Source organism: Callorhinchus milii, unplaced genomic scaffold (assembly GCF_018977255.1).
Source record: "Callorhinchus milii isolate IMCB2004 unplaced genomic scaffold, IMCB_Cmil_1.0 Scaffold6, whole genome shotgun sequence".
NCBI lineage: Eukaryota > Metazoa > Chordata > Chondrichthyes > Chimaeriformes > Callorhinchidae > Callorhinchus > Callorhinchus milii.
Window position 1 is genome coordinate 28104379 of NW_024704747.1, and position 22697 is coordinate 28127075.

General features: G+C 37.6%; 1 protein-coding gene across 1 annotated transcript; it reads left to right on the forward strand.

Moving 5' to 3' along the window:
- Positions 1-72: 72 nt before the first annotated feature.
- Positions 73-10188, forward strand: arl6ip6 (ADP-ribosylation factor-like 6 interacting protein 6). The gene is made up of 4 exons (XM_007889929.2): positions 73-405; positions 671-724; positions 1060-1192; positions 9041-10188. Exons 1-4 carry the CDS (start codon positions 108-110, stop codon positions 9132-9134), a joined length of 579 nt encoding a protein of 192 aa, XP_007888120.2. The 5' UTR covers positions 73-107; the 3' UTR covers positions 9135-10188.
- The last annotated feature ends 12509 nt before the right edge of the window (positions 10189-22697 follow it).

Here is a 22697-nt window from a genome sequence, read left to right on the forward strand (position 1 = left end):
TCTCGCTTCGCCGGCGACATTTTTTATCTATATATATATATAAATATATATATAAGACATCCCAACAAAAAATGCCCCGTTTGCTGAAGCGCCCCGCGGCCCCTCAGATGTCTCCCGCCGTCGTCTGGTCCCCCGCGGGAGGCGGCAGCGACGACGTCGGGCTGACCCGCCAGCTGGAGGAGGAGCTGATGGAAGTGGACGAGCCTGCGGTCGACTACACACCGGAAGAAAGCGTCACGAACGACGGCAGCGCGACAGGCCGAGGCAGGATACGCAAGATGTCGCAAACGCACGCTTACTCTCAGACTAAAAAGCGGCCCGCTCGGATCTGTTCGATGCTTTGCTGCATCGTTATGATTTCCTTCACCTCTTTCCTTCTGGCCGTGGTGTATGTGATCTTGAAAGGTATTCAACCCATTCCACCACCTCTGTGTGCAATCAGTCACAATCCTTGCTTTTGGTGTAGCGTCACCTTGTTTGAGACGTCTCGAAGCACTTCACAGAATATACTGTCAAGTGACTTGATTATATTTTGTTGGCAAAATGTTCCAATCAATTAGCATTGTCGTCGTAAACCGAATTCAAAGTACCGTTTCACCTAAACGTCTTAATTTTAGAAACATTTAAACTCAATTATCTGTATTTTTTAAACATAAGTTGTCACTTGCAGATTTACATGCTGATAATGAAAAACAAGAGGATGGTGTCAAGATGGGTTTATTAAGTAAGTGTCACTTTGAAATCCACACCTTTCAGTTATATTTAATATCCATTCACAAGAACTTTTAATTTAGACATTCAACAACAACAACAACCCATTTATAAAGCGCCTTTCACGTCAGGAGGACGTCCCAAGGCGCTGCACAGTTGGGTCATGACCCGAGCAGGGGGGAAATGGTCAGGGTGAGGGGAGGGAAGGGAGGGAGAGGGGAGGGGGGAAATGGTCAGGGTGAGGGGAGGGAAGGGAGGGAGCGAGGAGGGGGAAGAGAGTCGAGAGGGGAGCTGAAGGCTCGGTCAAAGAGAACATTCTTTAGAACTGAACGATTCTTATTCTTCTAGGCTTTTGGAGTTCATTGATTTTGGCATTGATAGCTGGCCTGTCATGCTGCAGTTTCTCATGGACAATGACCTATTTTGATTCATTTGAACCTGGAATGTTTCCACCAACACCCCTTTCACCTGCTCGTTTCAGGTAAATGAAGCTCAATATATTTGGATTGATGAAACTTTTCTGTAAGTCTTGCACTGCCGATTGGGGAAAACAAACGCAGTGATGTTTTGAACTGATGTATATCTGGCTATTTAATGAATATGATATGAATAATATTGTATGCATACACATTATAAGACACCTTATGTGTTGTAAGGTCTCAACGCACTTCACAATTAAATAATTTTCAACTATGGTTATAAGATCAATAACCAATATAGTGAGCAAATCTAAAAGGGTATTAGGAGGAACTACACAGAAGATTGTGAGAATGTGGAACTCACTGTTGGAAGCTGACACACAAAGTATCAATGTGTTTAAGAGGAAATTTGATTTATACATGAAGGGAGAATGGAATAGTTATAGGAGAGAGGATCAGGAAAGCTGGAGGCTCATTTATAGTATAAACACTGTTATGGACTCACAGGATTGAAAGGCCTGTTACCATGCTGTATTTTTTCTATTTAATTCTATGTACAGAGCTGCATGAATGGGCACCATATATGTAAGTGCAAGCTTGACCATCAAGTCCTTGGCACTTCACTGGTCCATTTTCGAGCAGAGACTGAAATTGATTCACATTTCTTGCCTTTATACGTCAATGATGACATGCCACAGAGAGGATCTTATTATGTTTTGTTTTTCATATTGACTCAGTTTTGTGTTAATTCAATACAAAAAGTGTAGTAAAAATGAGTTGGTACAACAATAAAATTGCATCTACATCACTATTAGAGGAAAAAGATCCTGATCTAAAATCAGTGGGAATTTGTTTTTACAGCATTATTGATTTTTAAGAGCAGAAATATACTGAGGTGGTATGTACTGTTCTATGCATCATCGGTTCTTTTTGACCATAAAGTCATGAGTCAAATTTAATTTATTGAAGCTTTAAAAGAAAACCCTTGGTTACACTGAATAACTTGCATCAAATGTTGCTTTGCTGTACCATATGGAAGCCCTGCAGTGATGATGACCAATGCACATTTAAATCAGTCTTCTGATTCAATGCACATATTTCGCCCAAATAATTTTATTCGCATTCTAAATGATTACATTTGTAAATAGACCATTTGGAATTTTCTAAGAATGAGCAACGATTTATGTTGATCTTGATAACCTTTTACAATAGTACTTAACTGGGGGAAAACACTGGCATGGTGACACCACGTTAGATTTAATTCATATGCCCTTTCTCCTGATGTGTTCAGTATTGTGCGATATTAGAAACCCATGTTAAAGAAGAAGCTATTTTCTTTTGTAACTTCAATACCTAGAATCTTGTTTATTACTGAAATAACACTGCAGTCATGGTCAGTGTATCTAGTGTCTGTTGTCTTTATGCTGTATTCTCAGTTGTTTGCTACCCCCTCCCCAGTAGTGAACAGAAGGGTAACTAGTCCATCTGAAGGCAGTGTTTACAGATACGTTTATGTATGGCTTAAGCGTTATTCTCCGCAAGTCAGCCTGTTTGAAGGTATAGTTGAGCTGTGTTGGAAAGAGACATTTTCTCCACCAGATGGCACGATTGAGACTCGGGAAGCATCTGAGAGGTGTAGAGTGCATGATGTACAATAGTCATTATTAGATTTTTCATCCCATGAGCACACAATAAATGATTTTATTAGTCACAATTGTCACAACCAACAAAATCATTTATATAGCGATTTTCATACCAGGAGGGGATCTCACAGCTTCACACAACTGACTAGGAGCCCAACCTGGAGGAGCGAGTAAACTGAGATGGGCGAGAGAGGGTAATCGAAAGTGCAGTCGAAATGGGGAAATTTTCTGTGTGAGGAATCATAAATACGAGTATCATGTTACTTTAATGTTTACAGTTTCATGAACAGGGTTAAGTTTTGAACTATAAGACTGTTTGGTTACTTCTACATAGTTTGTGACCTTTTGTCTCTTCATTCTTGTGCTGTATTTTGTATGGTTAGTTTGTTGTATAATGTTGTGCAAGCCCTGAATTGTTTGTGACCTTATCCAGTGAGTTTGTTCATCAGCTTGGTTCCCTTGTTACGCACTACTTCAAATCTGATAAATTTTGCTAATGCCACTGGTAAAAATTTGGAATCTATGGAATATAAATTGAAGCCTTTGGGCTGTTCTGGAGATCATGCGGAGTGCCTGTCGCCTGCTAATGGGAAGTTAATAGAGCAACGACAGAGCAAACAAGTGCAAGGTCATTAGATCGTTAGGATAAACTGCAGCTGAAAAAAATATTTTTTGAAAAAACTAAAATAATAATAATCCTTGAGTTTCATACAACGCCTTATCAGGTCTTCAAGACGTCTCAAAGTGCTTCACAGAATGTACTGTAAAGTGAATTGACTGTATATTTTTGTGGGCAAAACAAAAGGATGCTACAGAGGTACCTAATAATAATAATCCTTGCATTTGATATAGCGCTTTTCACGTCGGGAGGACGTCTCATGTGGGTTGAAGTCACTTCGGTAAAGATGTGTAACTACCTGATATCCTGGGGACTCATTTAAGTGAGCAGGCTCGCCTCAGAGCTGAGCAGGATCCCCGTGAACAGGGCAACTATCCTCCAGATAAATTGATCAATCACCTCCAGGCTGTTACTGGGACATTGCTATCGTGAAAAATGCCTGCTGCGTTCACCTACAAATACAGTGACTAAATTTAGTTATATTTACTATTGAGTGCTTTGAGATATTGTGATGTGATAAGGCACTATGTCAAATGGAACAATTATTATTGTTGTCCAGTGAAGCAACTGTTTTTTGTAGGTAATAATATTTTTGCAGGATTATTTCAGTTCGTCACTTGGGATAGCAGAATAGATCAAGTGTTTAAACTACCTTAGCTATTTCGCTTTCATCTTGGCTTCAGCAGAAAACTGAGCCTTGGTGAACAGATGTTCGCCTAGCAACAATGCTGCCGGTGACCTAAACTACCCAATTATAATGGTTTCCACAATCACAGCATGACAATAATGAAAGAACATTTGCCTTTTGAAAGGCAACTTATCCGTTTTTTGGCTGGAGCCGATTCCATAATGCAATTGCCACTTTGTCCCTTGTGTGTAATTATGTCGGGTTTGGTATTCCTTTCAAACACCAAAGGATTTCTTACCAACCATACTGATATTTCTGAATCAGAAGACTCATTTTAACCAATTAGAGTGGTCATGGCAACAGCAGCAATTTTTATTTCTTTCCACTGCTTTGAGAATCTATCCCAACTTGTGTCACACCATGTGGTTCATCCCATCAGCACATATAAAACATGTTACTTTTAATTTTTATTTCTGATCTAAAACAAAATTACATTTATTTGTGTTTGCATTCATGTTGGGTATGATATTTGTCCACCGGAACACAATAACACAAATATGCAATGCTGGGACATTATTTGAGTCATTTTCCCCTGTAGGATAAATATCATACACAACAAGTCTATACCATTTTTCTATTTAAAGAAACTATTTGGTCCAAAATAAAATGTACATAGGTCTTGAAACCTGGTAAGTACTTTTTGAAAACAATGTTTGACTTCAACCCTAAACCCAGGCCTTTCTTAAGGAAATTTTGTTCTGTAATGTAGATCTTCAGTGCCCTGCATTCCTACCACTAATTCAAATGTAGAAATCTTAATTTAAAGTTACCTGGAAAATTACATGTATCCTGGAAGAATGAATGAAGCACCATCCAAAACCAGAACTTTTAATCATCGTAAACCTTCCCCCTGCTTTTAGCCCAAATTTCCTTACTTACAATATTCTTATTCATCCTAATATCTGGATTCCCCCCCCCCCACCCCATATGCCTTGTCTGTTATGTTTCCAGTTGCCATGCAGTCTGCCAGATAGGTGCTTGTGCATGTCTATTTTTGCTTTGTCAGTCCGATTGCCTATTAGCTTTGGTGGCTGTGGTTGCATTAATTCCTGCTCCATGTGGCTGGCTACTTCTGCTTCGATTGGTGTGCATGCATGCCACACTTTGCTCGTGCAGTCATACGCATGTGCAGGAGTGTCGCAGGACTCCGCAGCGAGGGCTATTTTATTATTAATAATTGATCCGCATGCTGCTGTAGTCTGGAAAAATTATTTGCCACAAAGTGGTTTTGGGGCTTCTGTTTATCCCAGTCCTAGAACCGCAATTAATCAGCTAGTCTGTGAGAAGAGCTTTCTCGGTTAATGGAAAAAGTCGTAATCAAATCATGTCAATAAAACCTATTGCAATGATACATTTTTCCTCATTAGGAGATTTTTTTTCCAGTGAGTCATTCTGTGTACAGTGTAACAAAGAATCTTGGTGCTTGAAGTAATAGAGCCACAATCTGTCAAAATTCAGACTGTTTACAAATCTGAGTCTGCTGGAAATTCTAGGTACTGTATATCTGACACTCAAAATCTGGCGATATATATCTAAATTGTTCAACAGTTATAGACTATAACATGTTAATGATGGTATGGCTTTTGAATGAACTACATTTAAAACCCAGAATATATATGAATTAAAAAAAGGCATTTGATCAGACTAGCACCAGAATATGAAGAAATTAAACTTTTCAAATATACTGCTGAGAAACTAATTGTACAAAATATTTGGGATTCATGTTAGATTAGAATAAACAATACAAAGTAGATGCGTATGCGAATGAAAAAGGCACAACCGTTATCCTCAAAAGCCCCGGTTCTGCTGGTGGCTTTCGCTGGTATATCTTTACCAGTGTCAATTTTAAAATGTGTAATAACCAGTTCTATGCCAGCAGGTGGCACATTACCATTCAATACCGATTATTATAAATCTGGGAATGTTTAACTTCTTCAAAGTGTTGTCTTAAATACTGTCTTCTCCTTTTATAGCTGTGCAAATAGCTGCAGAATAGTAGCTAAATAGCTGGCAATCCAGACGGAAGTGTCCAAGTTCTGTCCTTTAAATAGCTCTGTAGCGCTTATTACAGCTGTCGTATTCTCATTTTAGATACTTCTGAATAGATTGCTTTCCAAAGTTAGCTCTTCACATTTTTCAAAATATATGTGTAGAACCTATTATCCTCGGAGTTTCATTTTTAATTTCAGCACACAGGTGACCACAGGGAGCATTTTAATTTCAATTTTGGAATTTAAAAGAAAGTGGTTCTTATTTGAATAATAATCCTTGTGTTTGATGTAGCGTCTTATCACGGTGTCAAGGCATTTCAAAGCACTTCTCAGAATATACTGTAAATATATACTGGATTGACTATGTATTTTGCGGGCGCCAGCCGATTTGCACACAGCAATGCCCCACAAACAGCCATGGAGTGAGTGACCAATTTTATTTGAGGGATTAGTAGTCAGGACATTGATAGACACTCCTTTCTCTTTGCGAATAGTACCATAGAAGCTTTAATGTCCACCTGAACAAGCAGACGGACCTTGGTTTAAGGTCTCATCTGAAGGATGGTACTGCATTGGAGTGTCAGGTTAGATTATTTGATTCCAAGTACCGATTTGGGGCTTGAACCCACAACCTTCTGACTCTGAGGTGCGAGCGCTGCCGCTGAGCCAGCCTGACTCGCACAGCTAATCTAGTTTCTGTGATACTGCTGCATTTCAGAAAGCAATCATGGGTGAAATGAGATTGAAATATGGGAGTTACAGTGAATCTGAGATCACTGCTTATTCAACATACGGAGATCTGCCCGAGACAATGGAACTGTTTTCTTGCATATAGAAGTTTAAGCACTGAGTTAACCAGCAATGGGTTGTTGAAGCATGCATTAGGCCTTGGGAAATCTGTTTGCCTATTGGCAATTATACAAATTCTCTGGGTCATCCTGTGCTTCTGGCAACTGCCAGGGTCAGTCTTGTCTGACATCTGTGTTTGTTACAGTTGCCTGTGGCTGTGCTGTGTCATGCAACCTAATATTGTAAAAATAAAAGTGAATATTTTCAGCTTACTTTTATTGTTGGAATTGTACTTCCACATACTGTGATACAATAAAATAACAATATGAATTGTGGTCAGACTGATTTTCTTTTGTGTCAATGGAATGAACTTTTACATTTACACAAATGTTCCAATGGCAAAAAAAAATCAATTTGTTGGCTGTGTTGACCGATAACCTCTTAATTACTTGGGAACAGCTGAACTGATGTTGCAAGATAAAGGGGCAGCAATGAAATGGGCCTTAATTTCGGGGTAGCATCGCTTTTTTAAGCATCTTAATTTTATTTCAAGAACTTGCTTGTTGGAAAATACATTTCCAGTTCTGTAGCAGTCGATGCTGATCCATCATGTTCTAATTGATGATAATAGCTCGGCTGGCTGTGGCCTCCTGCTTGTCCCTCGTTCCCTCAGCTCCACCATCGGCGGCCGTGCTTTCAGCCACTACCCCTGAAGTTATGGAACTCTCTTCCCCAATCCCTCCACCTTGCCCCTCCTTCCCCTCTTTTTAGATGATGACTGAAGATATTCCTCTTCGACTGTGGTTACAGTTACCTCCTCCTTCCCTCCAGCTTGGCGTGAGACTCCGCCACTGTTAAGCGCTCCGAGATGCTGCCCCGAATGAAGGGCACTTTATAAATACAAGTTGTTGTCGTCTCGTGTCTCAATTCTGATGGAATGGAATGCAACATAAATGAGATTGAGTTGTGGATTATTTTTGACTGTTGATGTTTTCCCTCTTCAACCGTTCAAACTGTCAGCAATTCTATGTTCCCTAAAGGGTTAAACACTAGATTTGCGCAACAAACAATTTCTGTGCTTACCGATCAGGAGCTTTGTTGAACATGCAATTATGTTGTGCTTCACTTAGTGTAATCCTCAGCAAGTTACCAGAATAAGATATTGTGACATCCTCTAGGCACAGTTGCTGATATTTTGGATTACAATGAAATTAGAATGACGCTGAAAATTGTCTGAACCATCTGTGTTCACTGTTTTTGTTCAGGCATTTCCTTTGCCGTAAATTGAAAATGCTGAAGAAATGTAACCCCTCCCCAGAATCTAATTTATTGTACAAGTCTTCTGTTTAATAACATTTCAGGGTAAGGCCCTATTCTGAAGAATTTGGGTCGATTCTCTACTTAATTTCCCAAATGATCAATTGCTAAGTTTAATCATTTGTAATTTTTCCATAGTGTGACACTTCTGACTAAGAGACCAGTCTTCAAATTACAGTAACCCTTCACTGTCCAGTGCCTTGGGACGTCCTCCCAATGTGAAAGGCGCTATATAAATGCAAATGGGGGCTTCTTAAATTCACTCGTGAAATATGCTGTGGATGTGGAAAGTCAGTAGGGATTGGGTTTCAAAAACAAGCTAAATTATGTTTCTTAGAACAGTCACACAGCAGTTGATTATGGCAGGCACAGGATATCTGCTTTTCTTCTAGTCGGGTGAAATGTCTTGAGATATACAAGAATGTTTTCAATGAGGATTAATCTTTTAAATTGAAAATGTTCTTAACATTTGTTAGACAGATGAGGGGATTAAGTACCACGTTGATATCACCCATATTTCTAAGACTTTGAGAATGCTGACGCACATGCTGGTGCTTATGACTGGAGAACACGGCAGTTGTTTGGCAGAAGCCAAACCATTAGGGATTCCTCCCTCATATGTATATTTAGCTTTGTCTTAACTTGTGTCAGGCACTCCATTGATCAAAAGAAAACAGTTTTGATGCCTAAATTGACCATGTTACCTAATTTATTTCTCATGATCAAATTTTTTTTTTAAACAAAGCGCAAATGGAAACGTTTGTGGATGTTTCACAGACTAAGGATCAATTGATTATCTGTTTATACCATTGATATGCTTAAAGCTGGTTAAATGCTTACAAGTTTCCATTTTCTGTTCACAGGAAATTAACAGGACATTCGTTCCACATGGGTTACAACATGGCAATTTTGAATGGCATCACAACAGCTCTGGCTGTGATTTGGTGGCTCACGTGAAACTAAAGCTGGCATCAACCATTCACAATAATAAGCTTATTGACTGCAAACCTTTATCCAGACCTGCGTGGCTTTCTTCTGGTTGTGGTGATACTCCTGAGAACAATGACAAATTAAGAAACTTTTATTAGTATTTTTCTTAAGGAATTTCAAGGTGAACTTGTTTTTGCATTATTGGACGTAGCTGTATTGAATTGTATTGGAAACAATTATTGCTCCTGTTTCTCATTCTACATAGTTCTTTATTTTTAAAAAAATCTTAGTCTTAAAATAATCAATTTGTGTTATAATCTGATATACTGTCCAAATAATATTATTGCAAGTTCATCTTTTAATGGTTTAAAAAGTCCTCTTCTAACATCAGTTTCTTATAGTAAACTAAAGTATGGAATAGAAACACTGCATTTTGTTCTTACACTGTTATATTACTTTCATGGTACTTGATTGAGTACAAATTACAATTGGACACAGTACTTTTTACAACCAGGCTTAGCATATATTATATAATGTTCATTTGACCTGCAAGTCTGTTGAAAGTAAATACCTGTAGTGTTCAGCTTCTTGGCACTTTTCCAACTACTTTAAATTTAAGAGGATTTGTCTAATGGTGATGTCTGAACACTAACTTGTTGCCTTGGTAACTCAAACAGTGACATCATATTTTCCATATTTCTTAAATTACTTTATCAGCCAATTGTTCGGAAAATAGAAATGACTATTAGTGGCAAAATAGCGTATCATTTGAACATGAAATCCTCAAGGCACCTCAGTAATATTTGAAAATGAACACAATTCCATCTTAGTTTTCCTGTAAATATACCTGAGAAGATTTCTGTAATGAGGTAATTGATTCTTTACAAAAGTGGCTAATCGAAAATATCATGTTTATTAATTGAGATGCAAATCTTACTTCTATTCTTAAAAGCTCTCCATTATGCTTCCTGTAAACCTAAATCCTGTCAGCACTATTTTATTCCCTTTTGCAAATGGACAGGATTGAACCCAAATATTTAAATTGTAGCGTACATATAAAAATGTTGGAATATCGTCTCAAGTATGTCTTTCTTGTCAGTTCTTTGATGCTTTGAAAAATGAGAATGCTTATTTATATCTGTTTGGTCATTTATATGCATTTTAGCCAGAGGCAATTATATGATTTTGAAATATACACTCCAAATCTGATAAAATCACAATTTCATGTATTGTTGCAAATTACATTTAATCACTAATGACCTAATGTGCACTATCCTCCCACATTACTTTATTCTAAAATGTTTAACCTTCCAAAGCAGTTTTGAATATAGAAGATAACTCTGCACTGTTTCCTGAGTTTGGCAGTTTAAAAAGTGAATTTTCTTCTTTGATTATACTACAGTGTACAAATGTTCGTTCTCATTCCATTTTGATGCTGAATCATTGACTTTGTAAAGACTTGTAACAAGCAAATATTTTTCATTCAAATGGTGAATTCAGTAAAGAAGAATGTGTTAGCATATGTGTTGAGATCGTAAGTGTTTTTGTAATATGAATTTTAAGTGGCAGGATGACTATTTTTAGAAAATATAAGATTCTATTTTATTTTAATTATGTACAGAGCAGTAGATATCCAACAATATGCTGTCAAACAAATTCCAGTGTATAGTACTAGAAATTTGTGTGTGTCATCCTGCTGTCACGCATCTATTGGACCTGAATACCATGCAGGCGGGCAGAATTGGACATGTCTAAGAGCAGTAGCTTCTTTGAGTCTTAACGAGAGAATAGTGAGACAGAAATGAGAGAGAATTTGTTTTGAGGTGGGAGGGGAGAAGGGGTCATAAGCACTTTTGTTACATAACAGGCTTAAGTCCTGCATTTGTCAGTCAAAGCTTCAATTACCTCCCAGAAGTGAAAATTAGATTTAAAAAAATAAATCTTTTGTTTCGCCCACAAAATATACTTTTGAGATGTCTCAACGACATGATAAGGAGCTATATCAAATGCAAGGATTATTATTACTGAATAAGAGTGAGCGTGCTGTGCTTTTCCACCTGGCAGCCTGACAACAGACAGTGAAGAAGCAGCAAACAGAGGCACCTGGAGAAGGGAGAAAAGAAAAAAACACTCAAACCTTTGAAAACAAAGTTACAGCCTAATAAAAGTTGGCACAAACCACACAGAGGCATATGTTCCCACAGTATCATCATCAGTCTTACCTCGACAGGAGATGCCCCACAAGCCCGCAGTGAATCATTCTGACTATACCTAGGAAACTAACCTTCAGCACGTTTGTGAATGCTACCATGAAGCTTTCAGTAAACACTGATTAGGAGAAAATAACCTTGTTGGAATGGTAGATGCAATATCACTAGAACCATTGCATACAAGGATGAATTGCAATTAAGCTGAGTGGGAATTGTTCTTTGGTTATTGCAACAAGATAGATCTTAGAATGAAAAGCTTCTACCAACGTAAGATGCGGTAATAAAATAACACTTGAACTTTATAATATGCATTTGATGCTGAAGCAGTCATTCAGAATGTCTCCTTAACAATAGATTAGTGCCTGAACACATCATCGTCCCAAGGAATTTAACCAAAAGTGTTACTTAGAAGTGAAGAGAAGGTTATGATTGCAAACCTGGCTGTCAGTCCTGCCCTAACAATGCCCCACAAACAATGAGGTAAGTAGCAAATCACAGAAATGATCGAATATTGACTAGGACACATCTGCAAATTTAAAGGAAGTTGAAAGGAAATTTTAAAAGCATAGGAAAACAAAAAACTTTGGAGTCTGTGTATTCAAAGGGAAAAAAATGTGACTTTGGCCCCTTGTTGCTTGTGGGGCATCTGAATTATTTTCAAAGACTAATGGCAAGGATTCAATGTGATAGAGCAATGCTACCGTTGCTTAGATAAAATTATGGAGGTTGGAGAAAACGACGCTACGAGTGACCTACAAAACTTAAACCAAGGGTGGTCAACAACTAAGGTTTGTTTAACCTTGACACTAAATTGCAGCCGTTGGAATGATACACTATACAAATGCACTTGCCTTCTGGAGCCAAAGGTTAAATCAGAACAGGACTCATGGAGATGGATGGATCAGAGGGAAAACAACTGCTAAGTCTGTTTTGGGAAGTTGATGGTCAGGGCTGTAAATCCTTTTGTAAATAGAAGCACTTGAGCTTTCCTTACCATTACTGGAAGGTGATGAGATGCATAGGATGCCTGAAAGACAGCAATTTGGAATGGAAGGAGAGTTATTTCATATGAGCTCAAGGATGATATCCAATCGTATCAGATGCGATGTCAGGGTTTTTTTTGTTAGCTACGCAGCACTGTAACAATGGCTGAAGCTCACCACATTTAGACAGCTAGAATTGCGGCTCAAATGTTTGAACAGATTCTTCTCACCCAAAGCAGAATCTCCGATGGGCCTCGATCGAAAATCCCTAAACCTATTGACTGAAATATTAGATTCATGATGACAAATAGGAATAAGTAAAGTATTTGCACGATGCATGTCAACATCAGTATAAAAATGTGCATTTATACATTTTCAGCCAGGAGATGCATGTCTTTCAATATTTTGCCACTTAAAATTGTCATTTTGAAATGTTTTTTTTAAAAATGATTTTATTTAGAATTAACCTCAGAATAACCATTTGACTTCTACAATGAATGTACTCTAAAAATTAGGATTTTTAAAATTGAATTAAAACGAATATCTAATACACTAAATACTGTAAATCGCCCACAAATATACAGTCAATTCACTTTACAGTCTATTCTGTGAAGCGCTTTGGGACGTCCTCCCGACGTGAAAAGCGCTATATCAAATGCAAGGATTATTATTATTATTATCAAATGCAAGGAATATTATTATCACATTCTCAAAAACAGTGCAGCTGCATTGCAGCATATTAATGCTGAAGGTAGGTATCAGGAGATAAATGATGATTCCACCCTGTCTGCTTGCATTTCGATCATGATAAGCAGCTTTTTGTAATTAACTATTGCAGATTGTTAAATAGTACATGTGTCACATCATCAAAACTGTATTATAGTTCTTCAGAAGATTTGGAAACAAATTCACAGCAAGACCCCAAAACAGGCAGGTGATGTGATAGCCTTTTAATCTCAGAACAGTGGGAAAGAGATAATATATACTATATATATAGTATTTGATATAGCGCCTTACATCTTTGAGACATCTCAGAATATACTGTAAAGTAAATTGACTATATTTTGTGGACGAATGGGATTATATCATAGTTACTCATTTTAAATAAAAATAATAAAATGTGTGACGCATATTTCAGCCCTGCAGTTTAAAGTTAGACTGTTACCAGTGCGTTCAGACAGCAGGTGTAAGCTTTGGACATCTATTTTAAACAGTTTGTCACTTTGATTTTGTGTTTGAATTTCAACCTGAGGGCTTCTTGAGAGTATAAAGAAATCCCTGCTTCAGGCAGTCCTCTATAACTAGAACCATTAATGTAGAGACATATAACACTACGTTTCCTCATAATGCTAATGTAACATAAATAGGATGTGATATTGCTGATCTTGTAACATAAACCTGTTTCCTTCATATATCAGATTATTTGCATAACTTTAAACAATTTAAACAAACAATGTCAAACAATTTAAACATAACTTTAAACAATTAAATCAATTTCAAACAAATTATGGCAGGTTATATGGTTTAGAAAATTCTGCAATTAATGTGAAGAATAAATAAAAAGGAAATTAGCTTTTTCATTGAAAGGGTTCCAACTTTCTGGTAAATGAATAAATTGATACAAATAAAACAGTCGATCTTCGAGAACTCGCTGTGAAATAAATTTAGATGCATTGCAATGTCCAACAAATACAGACCTGAACATTTGTTATTTTGTGCCTCTATCACTTGCCTGGAGAAGGAGGTTTGAGCAGTTTAATTTACACTGTTGCTGCCTCAATATAGCAATATAAACCGATTCCGGCTCCAACTCCCACATGCTCTCTTAAATGTTCTCAGGCCTGTCCAGTTTACAAGGTTAGAATAAATTGTTTCAAATTATTTTCAAACAACCTTCAGATGCAACCAAACACTCAGTTAATTTTGTTTAGGACAGCTTACATTGTTTAGAAACCTTCCAAAAGTCAATGATTAATAATCAGCACCAAATCTTTTATTCTGTACCTTTTTATAATTCAACACTAATATCCCTCATGATGCTGTGGACAAAGTTGATGCTGTTTGTTTTGCAATACATAAATTTGACGAAAATAAAATGCAATTTAAAAATACATTTATATGATAAAAGAGTTGTCTATTAAGTACCATCATCAATTAGAGCTCGAAAAACCTTAGATTTTCAATTAATCTGTTTTCAGAAATGAAGAAAACGTGCACTTTAAGCACTTTTTTTTTAAAAAATGTATAATCTTAGATGAACATTGCTTGGAGGGGAATGAATGAAAGGTAAAGGGCGACACAGCTGGAAGTAGGACACACCTTTACAGTGATAGGATCAATCAACACCGGGTAAAACATAGCACAGGTTAGCAACAATCTAAAACTTCAGGTCTTTCCTTGCAAATGGAACTCAGTAACTGCTTTAAGAGCATCACATATTGACCCAAGTCGTGACACTTTCGTTCCCAACACTTTGTGTTCACGTAACCTTTCCGAGGAAAGGATGTGGAATGAGAGAGCCCCTGTGCTGGATTCAGTTAAGAATTGCTAAAGACTTGGCTGGATTATTAAGCTGTTAAACTGGCAGGATTCATTTCTCTTTTCAAATGAATAAAAATTGGTTGCAAAAGTACCTTCTTCTGGGCAGTCCTGGAAAACCATCCCATTATCTCTCGAGCTTCAACATATTGTGTCAAACGGTTTCGTTGGGTTTCTATTTTATCCTAATTAAATATCTATTTTGAGTAAATTTGATCTGTTACCGAAGAATTCACTGCAGTTAACCTTGCAATACACTTAGGGAGGATCAACATTTCCATTTAAGAGCTTAGATATGGACTGCAGAAAGCATGTAATAGATTTATTATAGCAGTTTGTTATAAGGCAAACTGCAGAGTAACACTGGATTCAAAATTTTGACAGTAAAATATCAGCTGATGGCCTTCAGACCTATTATTCTACCAAACAACTTAGACTAGAATTACAATTCTGAATTCTACCCAGTAAATAGTTTGCTTACCATTATATTAGTGTGCGCGTGGGTGTATGAGTGTGGAGATTATCAGACTGAATAAACTATTTCAAAGATCAATTAAAAGTTATTGGCCTGTACCTCTCAATAGATGACTGAAAGAAGGTAAAGTTTATATATGTTGTGAATAACAATTTGTAAATGTCTGGCATAGGGTACAATTCATGTAGGGCAAAGGCTCCTTCTCCCTACCTTGAGATTGTATGCGTTATCTTGCATTCAGTATTTCTTCTGGTAGTTATGCGAACCACTGACAAAAGCCACCTGAGGTAAAATGCTTTGAGTGACTGAACTGAACCCATCTAAGGTTGGGAGGCAAATACTCTGCTTCCACTGTCTGGATGGCTGATGTACGTGCTTCACAAAGTAAGATATATGTGAGACTGAGAATTTTCATTTGTCAGATTGACATGATTTGTCCTCAGATATGACACTTCTATAATTGCAAAAGGACATTGTTAGAACATTAAGTAAAGCTCTGCTGCCCCACATGTTGTGATATCTGCAGGACACCTAACCATGACTGACACAATATCATTTTAACCCCATAGGAAGATAACAGTGCTCGTGCAATATAAAAAGCATTTGTACAATGTTACAATTACACAATTAGAGTCTGCTAATGGTGATATCCTGGGGAAGACAAATGTAATCCATTTATCAACTCCCCTTCTTAACAGAAACGATCAGTAACTTGTATTGGCATTATCAAATTAAGGCCGAGTTGTGATTTAATTGTTGGAAGAAATTTTCTAGTGGTTTGGGTTGTCCTGAAGCTGGAGCTAAGATAGATCCTAATTAGGATTAAGGCCGAAAGAGTTTGGGGGTTTTGATTATTTTCTGAATCCATTGAAATGGGGTGTTCGTGCTTTGTCTGGATTGTAACCAGATTCTGGGTTGATCTGGTGAGGTCTAAAATAAAAGCAAAATGGTACCTTGTTCTATGTTGAATGTTTTGGAAAGGGTTGGGACAGTGAAATATTGACTCATTTTGTTTCTCTACATGTTGCTGGGTGGTCTAACTGAGATGAATTAAATTATGTGACGGGACTCTTGGATATCTTTTGGCGTTAATGAGTGCCCTCTTTGTGACTGAACACAAGTACAACTGCATCAAGTTATATGGGATAAGTGACATTTGCTGCTGAGCAATTTGCAGTGACATCTGGATAAGTTTCTGCTAGACTGGGCTTCTCTGCTTGATGGAGGCCACATCTACAACTTATTGCATTGTTCTCATGAGGTTTATTGCTACATATTCTTGCTTGGGATCAAACAACGTTGACAAACAGTGCTTCAAATATTTGATTCTTTTTAAATCAGTGAATACCGTACTCTCACAGTTTTCAGCTGTCAGCAAAATCAACAGGAAAGGGGATTTGTCATCAATTGGAGGAATAATATGAAATGATTGGTGTTGATGGTTCAATGCGAGTGTAACTTGTTAAACTCTCAATTTTCAATTAATGGAATCTCTGAAGACTATGCTTGTTTTGCAACTGGTAAGTAAAACTTACAGAAAGTTTCTATTGCCTTGTTCATTCTTGGTGAAGCCTTTCTCTTTAGAAAGAATTGCAAACTTTAACTGTGGTTTAATAATAATGGGATGGATAAAAGCTGTTGTGAAAGGCAATCTACTTTTGTTACATTAGCAATGTAAATAAATTTGGTATGCTCGGAAAGTGTAACATTTACATTTGTTTGATGAAACAAGTAGGGTGTAACTGTTCTTGTGTTTGCCAAAAAACAGGATTTATTAAATTAGTGTCATAATAATCTGTAATAAACAGTAATAATAATAATAATCCTTGCATTTGATATAGCGCTTTTCACGTCGGGAGGACGTCCCAAAGCGCTTCACAGAACACACTGTAAAGTGAATTGACTATGTTTGTGGGCGAACGCGGCAGCCAATTGCGCACAGCGATGTCCCACAGACAGTCACGGATTGAAAATGCCAATTTATTATTGTTTTTGGTTGTGGAGGGATTATTATTAGGCTCTGTGTGGAGTAAGGAAACTTGCCCCAAGGTTTCGCCCTCTGCCTGGGATTGAACTCATGTCTCTCACTTGCAAAGCGAGTGCAGCCCACAGCAGTGTACAATCCAGAAGCTTCCAAACAAATCCAAATGTTCTTTCACCTTTGAACAAAGTCAAAGTGGGCAGTTGCACATCATATCAGACGTGGTTTGATAGTTTCATCCATAGTGGAAGTGGAAAAAGCACTTTTCGTTTCAAATTTAATGGAGCTTTTGATAGTCCCACAAACATCCATGGAGTGAATGAGCAATTTTATCCAAGGGATTGTTGGCCAGGGCACTGGGAAAGAGAAACTCAGACATAGTTTAATCTTTCATCTGAATGACGCACTTCCAACAACACCGGTTTGTGGTTGGTCTGACAGAAGACTTGAAGGTGGTGTATAGCTGATTGCCTGAAGAAAATAACTAATCAGATATACAGATGTATATGCAGACCCAACACAATGCTCAACATGTCAACTGAAAGAGTTGCTTGTGCGCCCATCTGTTTATGCTACTCGTGTAAATTAAAAAAATTTATTGAGAACATTATATCTACAAAGTCACACTAGGGACTGAGCACACTGTGTCTGTGACTTGAGCAGTTGATGAGTTGTTAAATTTTTAATCCGCTTTGTTTTCCAAGCAAAGAAAATGAGCTTGTTGATCTGTAGATTTTGTAACAAAAGGCCTTAAAATAATCTGAGGAATCCAGGCCCCTCTCCCACCTCAACAGCAAATATTCTGTGTTTCCATAGTGACTGCGTTCCAGATCCTTTTTTTTAGGTAATTAACAGGTTTGTGTGTTTGTGCTTATTTCGGGAGGGATGAGAGAAAGGTATTAATTATGTTTACATTAGATGTTAATTCTCACAGATCATATCGTTTGGTCTAATTGCTTTAGAGATTAATTTTATTTTTGAGTTATTTTACATAAACTCACAAATATAAATTCCAGTGCCTTTCTTTGTCTCACTCCACTGAATACAAGTTTCCAGAGTATAATTTCAGTGCCAAGTTAATGTGAACTCAAAATGACTAAATGATGTTTGTTGTGCTATAATTTCAACACCTCCTTCTGGGTCTGTGTAAGCTAATTTTAATAGTCAAAATGGTTGATGCAAAATCTGCTATTAAAGATGAGTTATTTTATTCCCGAGTATAATCGTTTAAGCCAGTAAATATTACAGTTTTACTAAACTTCTTTGACTGACATCATCAAAGAATATTTGTCCCATTCTTGAGCTTCTAAATTAAAACCTTTTATACCTTTGAGAATATATTTCAGATGAAAGGATATTTAGGTGATTTATTTTGTGTGGAACAGTACATTTTCATCAAAGAATATTTGTCCCATTCTTGAGCTTCTAAATTAAAACCTTTTATACCTTTGAGAATATATTTCAGATGAAAGGATATTTAGGTGATTTATTTTGTGTGGAACAGTACATTTTAAGCATTTAAATGGGACGTTATACTTTGAAAAAGCATTCACGAATTTAGATTTGGATTCAGTTAAAGGTCAAGAAACCTATTCCCCACACTAAATACATTTCTTGTAGTAGTCCCTTTCCAGCAGGCAACAAAATTTGTCGTTTCACAGGGAGAAGCATTCTTAATCCTGAAAAGCTCTGCCACCGAGACCTGCTTTATTAAAGAAGGCTGATACTTAATCACTGTTGCTATAGCCTTGAGCCTCTATTGTTTATTTGTGGCCTATTCACATTTCCTGCCATAGGTTTCTAAAACTTGCTCTGAAGAATGTGAATGTCTTTCTATATTCAGCCTCAGGCCTTTAGCCTCTCTGCCCCCACCCTTTGGAACTCCATCCCATGGTCCCTTTGACTCGCTCCCTCGCCTCCTTCAAGGCCCGTCTCAAGAACCTCGTCTCCGGACCGTGCCTTCGGTCACTCTCCTCACCCTCACCTCCCTGTCCTCCACCCCCTCTGATCCTGACCCCCAGCTCGGGGTCCAAACCCCTGACTGTCTAGCGCACTTGAGACATCCTCCCAATATGAAAGGCACTGTGTAAATGTTGTGTAAATTGTTGCTGTTGTTATGTTGAAACCATTTCCTCCCCCCACCCCTTTCCTATTATCTTCAGTGCTCTCTTGGGAACTCTGACTCAGAACTCTGGTCCTGGGCAACGTCAGCATCTCAACTAGTGGCCATGATGAGGCCATGTGATTCTGATCCAGACATTAACAAACGGATTAGAAGCACTATTTATTTTTTGCCTGCTGCTTTTGCCCACAGATATCTTGTTGCCACACTTAACATTAACTACTCTGAAGTGCTTTGAGATGTCTGTTTGTGATCATCAAATGGAAAGATTATTATTCAAGATTAGCCAGAAAAAAAGAGATATTCAGCCAAGTCCCTCAGGTGAAAACTGTAAATGGAGTCTCTATTCTTGCACCTCTCCACACGCAATATAATGCACCATTAGTTACAAAACTAAAACATGAAGAGACCTGACTGATGAATATTTGTGCAGTAGGAATGTAACAGTTTTCAATCGCTGTGTCTGAGAGAAAGAAGGTTAAGTTTGGAAGTTGGACTATTTTGTTTTGCTCTGACTTGGGTTGCAATTAAAGCTTCCTGACTCACTGGGCATTGTAAACCATTGATGGTCTAATAACCAACTGCAGGTTACCGGGTGGCCACCTCCATCTAAATTGTTATGGATTTTCTTTATCATCTCTGGGACGCTGTTGGAAGGTAAAGCAAAATAATGTTAGTGATGGGAGGATGTACCACAGAATGATTTGTTCCGTCTTTAGAATTCATCTCTTTGGGTTCTACTGGATTATGAAAAGCCTTATAGAGGAATTATAGATTTATAATGGACCTTTTGATTTGATCTCTCCTGAAAATATTTATATGAAAATGTGTGTGTGCATGTATTATATATTGTATGTATGTTCATTTATATATATATATATGTGCACGCACACACAGATTTCAACAGTTTATTCTACATCAGCTTTATAGATGTTCACTTAAAGCACTATTTCTGAGCTGTAACATTCTGACTGATTTTATTGCTACATTAAACCATCAATTATAGTACTAGTTCTTCCAGTTATATTTTATGCTCAGGAGAAAGGAAAAACCGATGATCCACTCCGATTAAAATAAATTATTTTAATTTGATAACTTTGCTAAGCGAGTACAGGTTAACTCCATCTCCATAAAATTGTTTATTTTAACGTGCCTGTTTGACAGGAACCCAGAGCAAACCAACCGCAAGAAGAGGCAACAAGAAAATTTAATGTCTACGTCATTTTATTATCGCTGCTCTATTACTGCTTATTGAAGTGCTTATTATCTTTGGGCTTGAATAATGGTAAAGGCGTTGCAAAGGAAGACTTTGTCGAACGATTATTCTGCGCATTCAGATTTTGTGCAATTCATTTGGTTGAAATAGATGAGAAATGATCATATTTCTTAAGCTGCTGCGTATTCAATGTTTTTGCCTCAACAATGGCAGCTTTGGGAATAGTGAGTAGAACTCTGTTTCGAATAGCTTCCAAATCCTTGAGCTGTGAAAGAAAGCTCATTATAATGTACTCGTACTCCCAGAAAATGGCCCTGTGTATTTGTCTGAGCGAGTTGCCACAGTAGTGTTTCATTTCAGAGGCTGTATCACAGAGGGACTGATGGCATTCGACACAGGTAGAACAATCCCAAATATATTTTCTTGATTTAGCTTTGCACTGAGGAAGGAAAACAAAGTGACATGACAGAGTACGAGTTCATTACAGTGTGAACCTCTGCCCATTGGTTATTTTGTCCAGTTTCATTTATACAAACAGGTTCAAACCATTAATCTCTCTTGAATTTCTAATTAAAGATTTTTGCGGGCAGCATTGCAACAAAACTAACCATAATTGATTGCAGATCATAACTGATTGCAGACCTGTTCATTAAAGCTGATGGCTTCCTGCGTGAAAGACCCAGTCAGTTAATGACAGCCTTCCAGTGTATGAATCTGCTGCCCGAGAGGAAACTGTTCTGTTTATTTCACACAAAATGAAAGTGTGGAGTATATGGCAATTCTGGTCCTTGACTTGATGGCGGCGGACACCAGAAAATAATTGGGAGAATTATGTTGAAATGCATTGACGGCGGAAGCCTTTTACGGGGAGGGGATGCCAAAGGTCAGGTGGGCTAGATTGCGACCAAAAATGCATTTTAAGTTAAATTAGAATGAAATAAAAATAATTTGGTCATTGCAATCCATGGCTGTTTGTTGGAACAATTTTTAAGTGTGGGGGGGAGGGGTGCTGAAACCCCTTCTCCCCGTACTTTCGCTTCCCCCCAACTCCATATTACCCCCGCCACTGGTCAGAAATTAGTGTGATGATGCATCATTTGTTTATCATCATCTTCATCCCTCTCTCCCCCACCAATCAAACATTCTGCTGCCAATGTTTGATGTTTTGTTAGGATTCAGTATGATTCAGTTTACACCTTTTTAGATTTTAAATATTTCAGTAAGATTTCCCTCGGATTCATTTATTTTCTTTAGTGTGAACATTCCTAATTTCTGTCCCCTCTCTTTATAAAACTGTCCATCAAACTACTGTACTGTAGTTGTCTTACACTGCATTTCTTTCAATTTGTGCCAGAAGGCTATTTAAGCACATTTTAGATTAAATATAAAAAATTCTCTCTCTTCTAATCTGCATGTGTTTTTTTCTGCAACTCCCACCATCTCAGCTCTGACCTCCTCTCTCTTAATCTAACTCTTTCCTGCTGTCCTGTTAACTCTTCCTCTCCTCCCCATGTTTGTGTTCTTTTGTTCTTCTTTCTTATTCATTGCTTTGAAAGTCCCTCATTAGAGTATTGGCAAGGGTCACGTTTGCAATATTTATATTCTCCAAGGTTCTCCAGGGAATAACACCAGTCAACGTCCTATATCTGGTGCTAAAGAAAATAATGGAATATTAGAATCTAATGTTGCGTCTCCTACTGAGAAACCATTTGGACATTAATGAGTTGATGACATGTTAGTACAGACGTCCTCTGTGACCTCGGATCAAAAGGGAAGGCTATTTTCAACCAGTGACCAGATTTTTGCCTTTTGATTGCTTAATTATGTAAAAGCCCTACTGTACTCAGCCCGCTTCGTCCATTGTTTTTACCTTTTTGTAAAATTATTTGATGATGCTAACAATCTGCACAGAGCCTCAGCTCTCCTCTTGTGTAGATTGATGCTTTATACTGGGCACGGTCTTTGTTTAGTGCCCCGTATAAATACTTGGCGATAATATCATTCCTTAAAATGAAGCTGGGCCATTTTTAATTTTCCACACGTTCAGTCTAGGTGTCATCTGGCT

Bases quoted from the DNA above. Each gene is read 5' to 3' on its own strand.
- arl6ip6 (XM_007889929.2), top strand. From the start codon at position 108: ATGTCTCCCGCCGTCGTCTGGTCCCCCGCGGGAGGCGGCAGCGACGAC. The intron at 406-670 runs GTATTCAACCCA...TGTCACTTGCAG, and splicing joins GGTGTATGTGATCTTGAAAG to ATTTACATGCTGATAATGAA. The intron at 1,193-9,040 runs GTAAATGAAGCT...TTCTGTTCACAG, and splicing joins CTTTCACCTGCTCGTTTCAG to GAAATTAACAGGACATTCGT.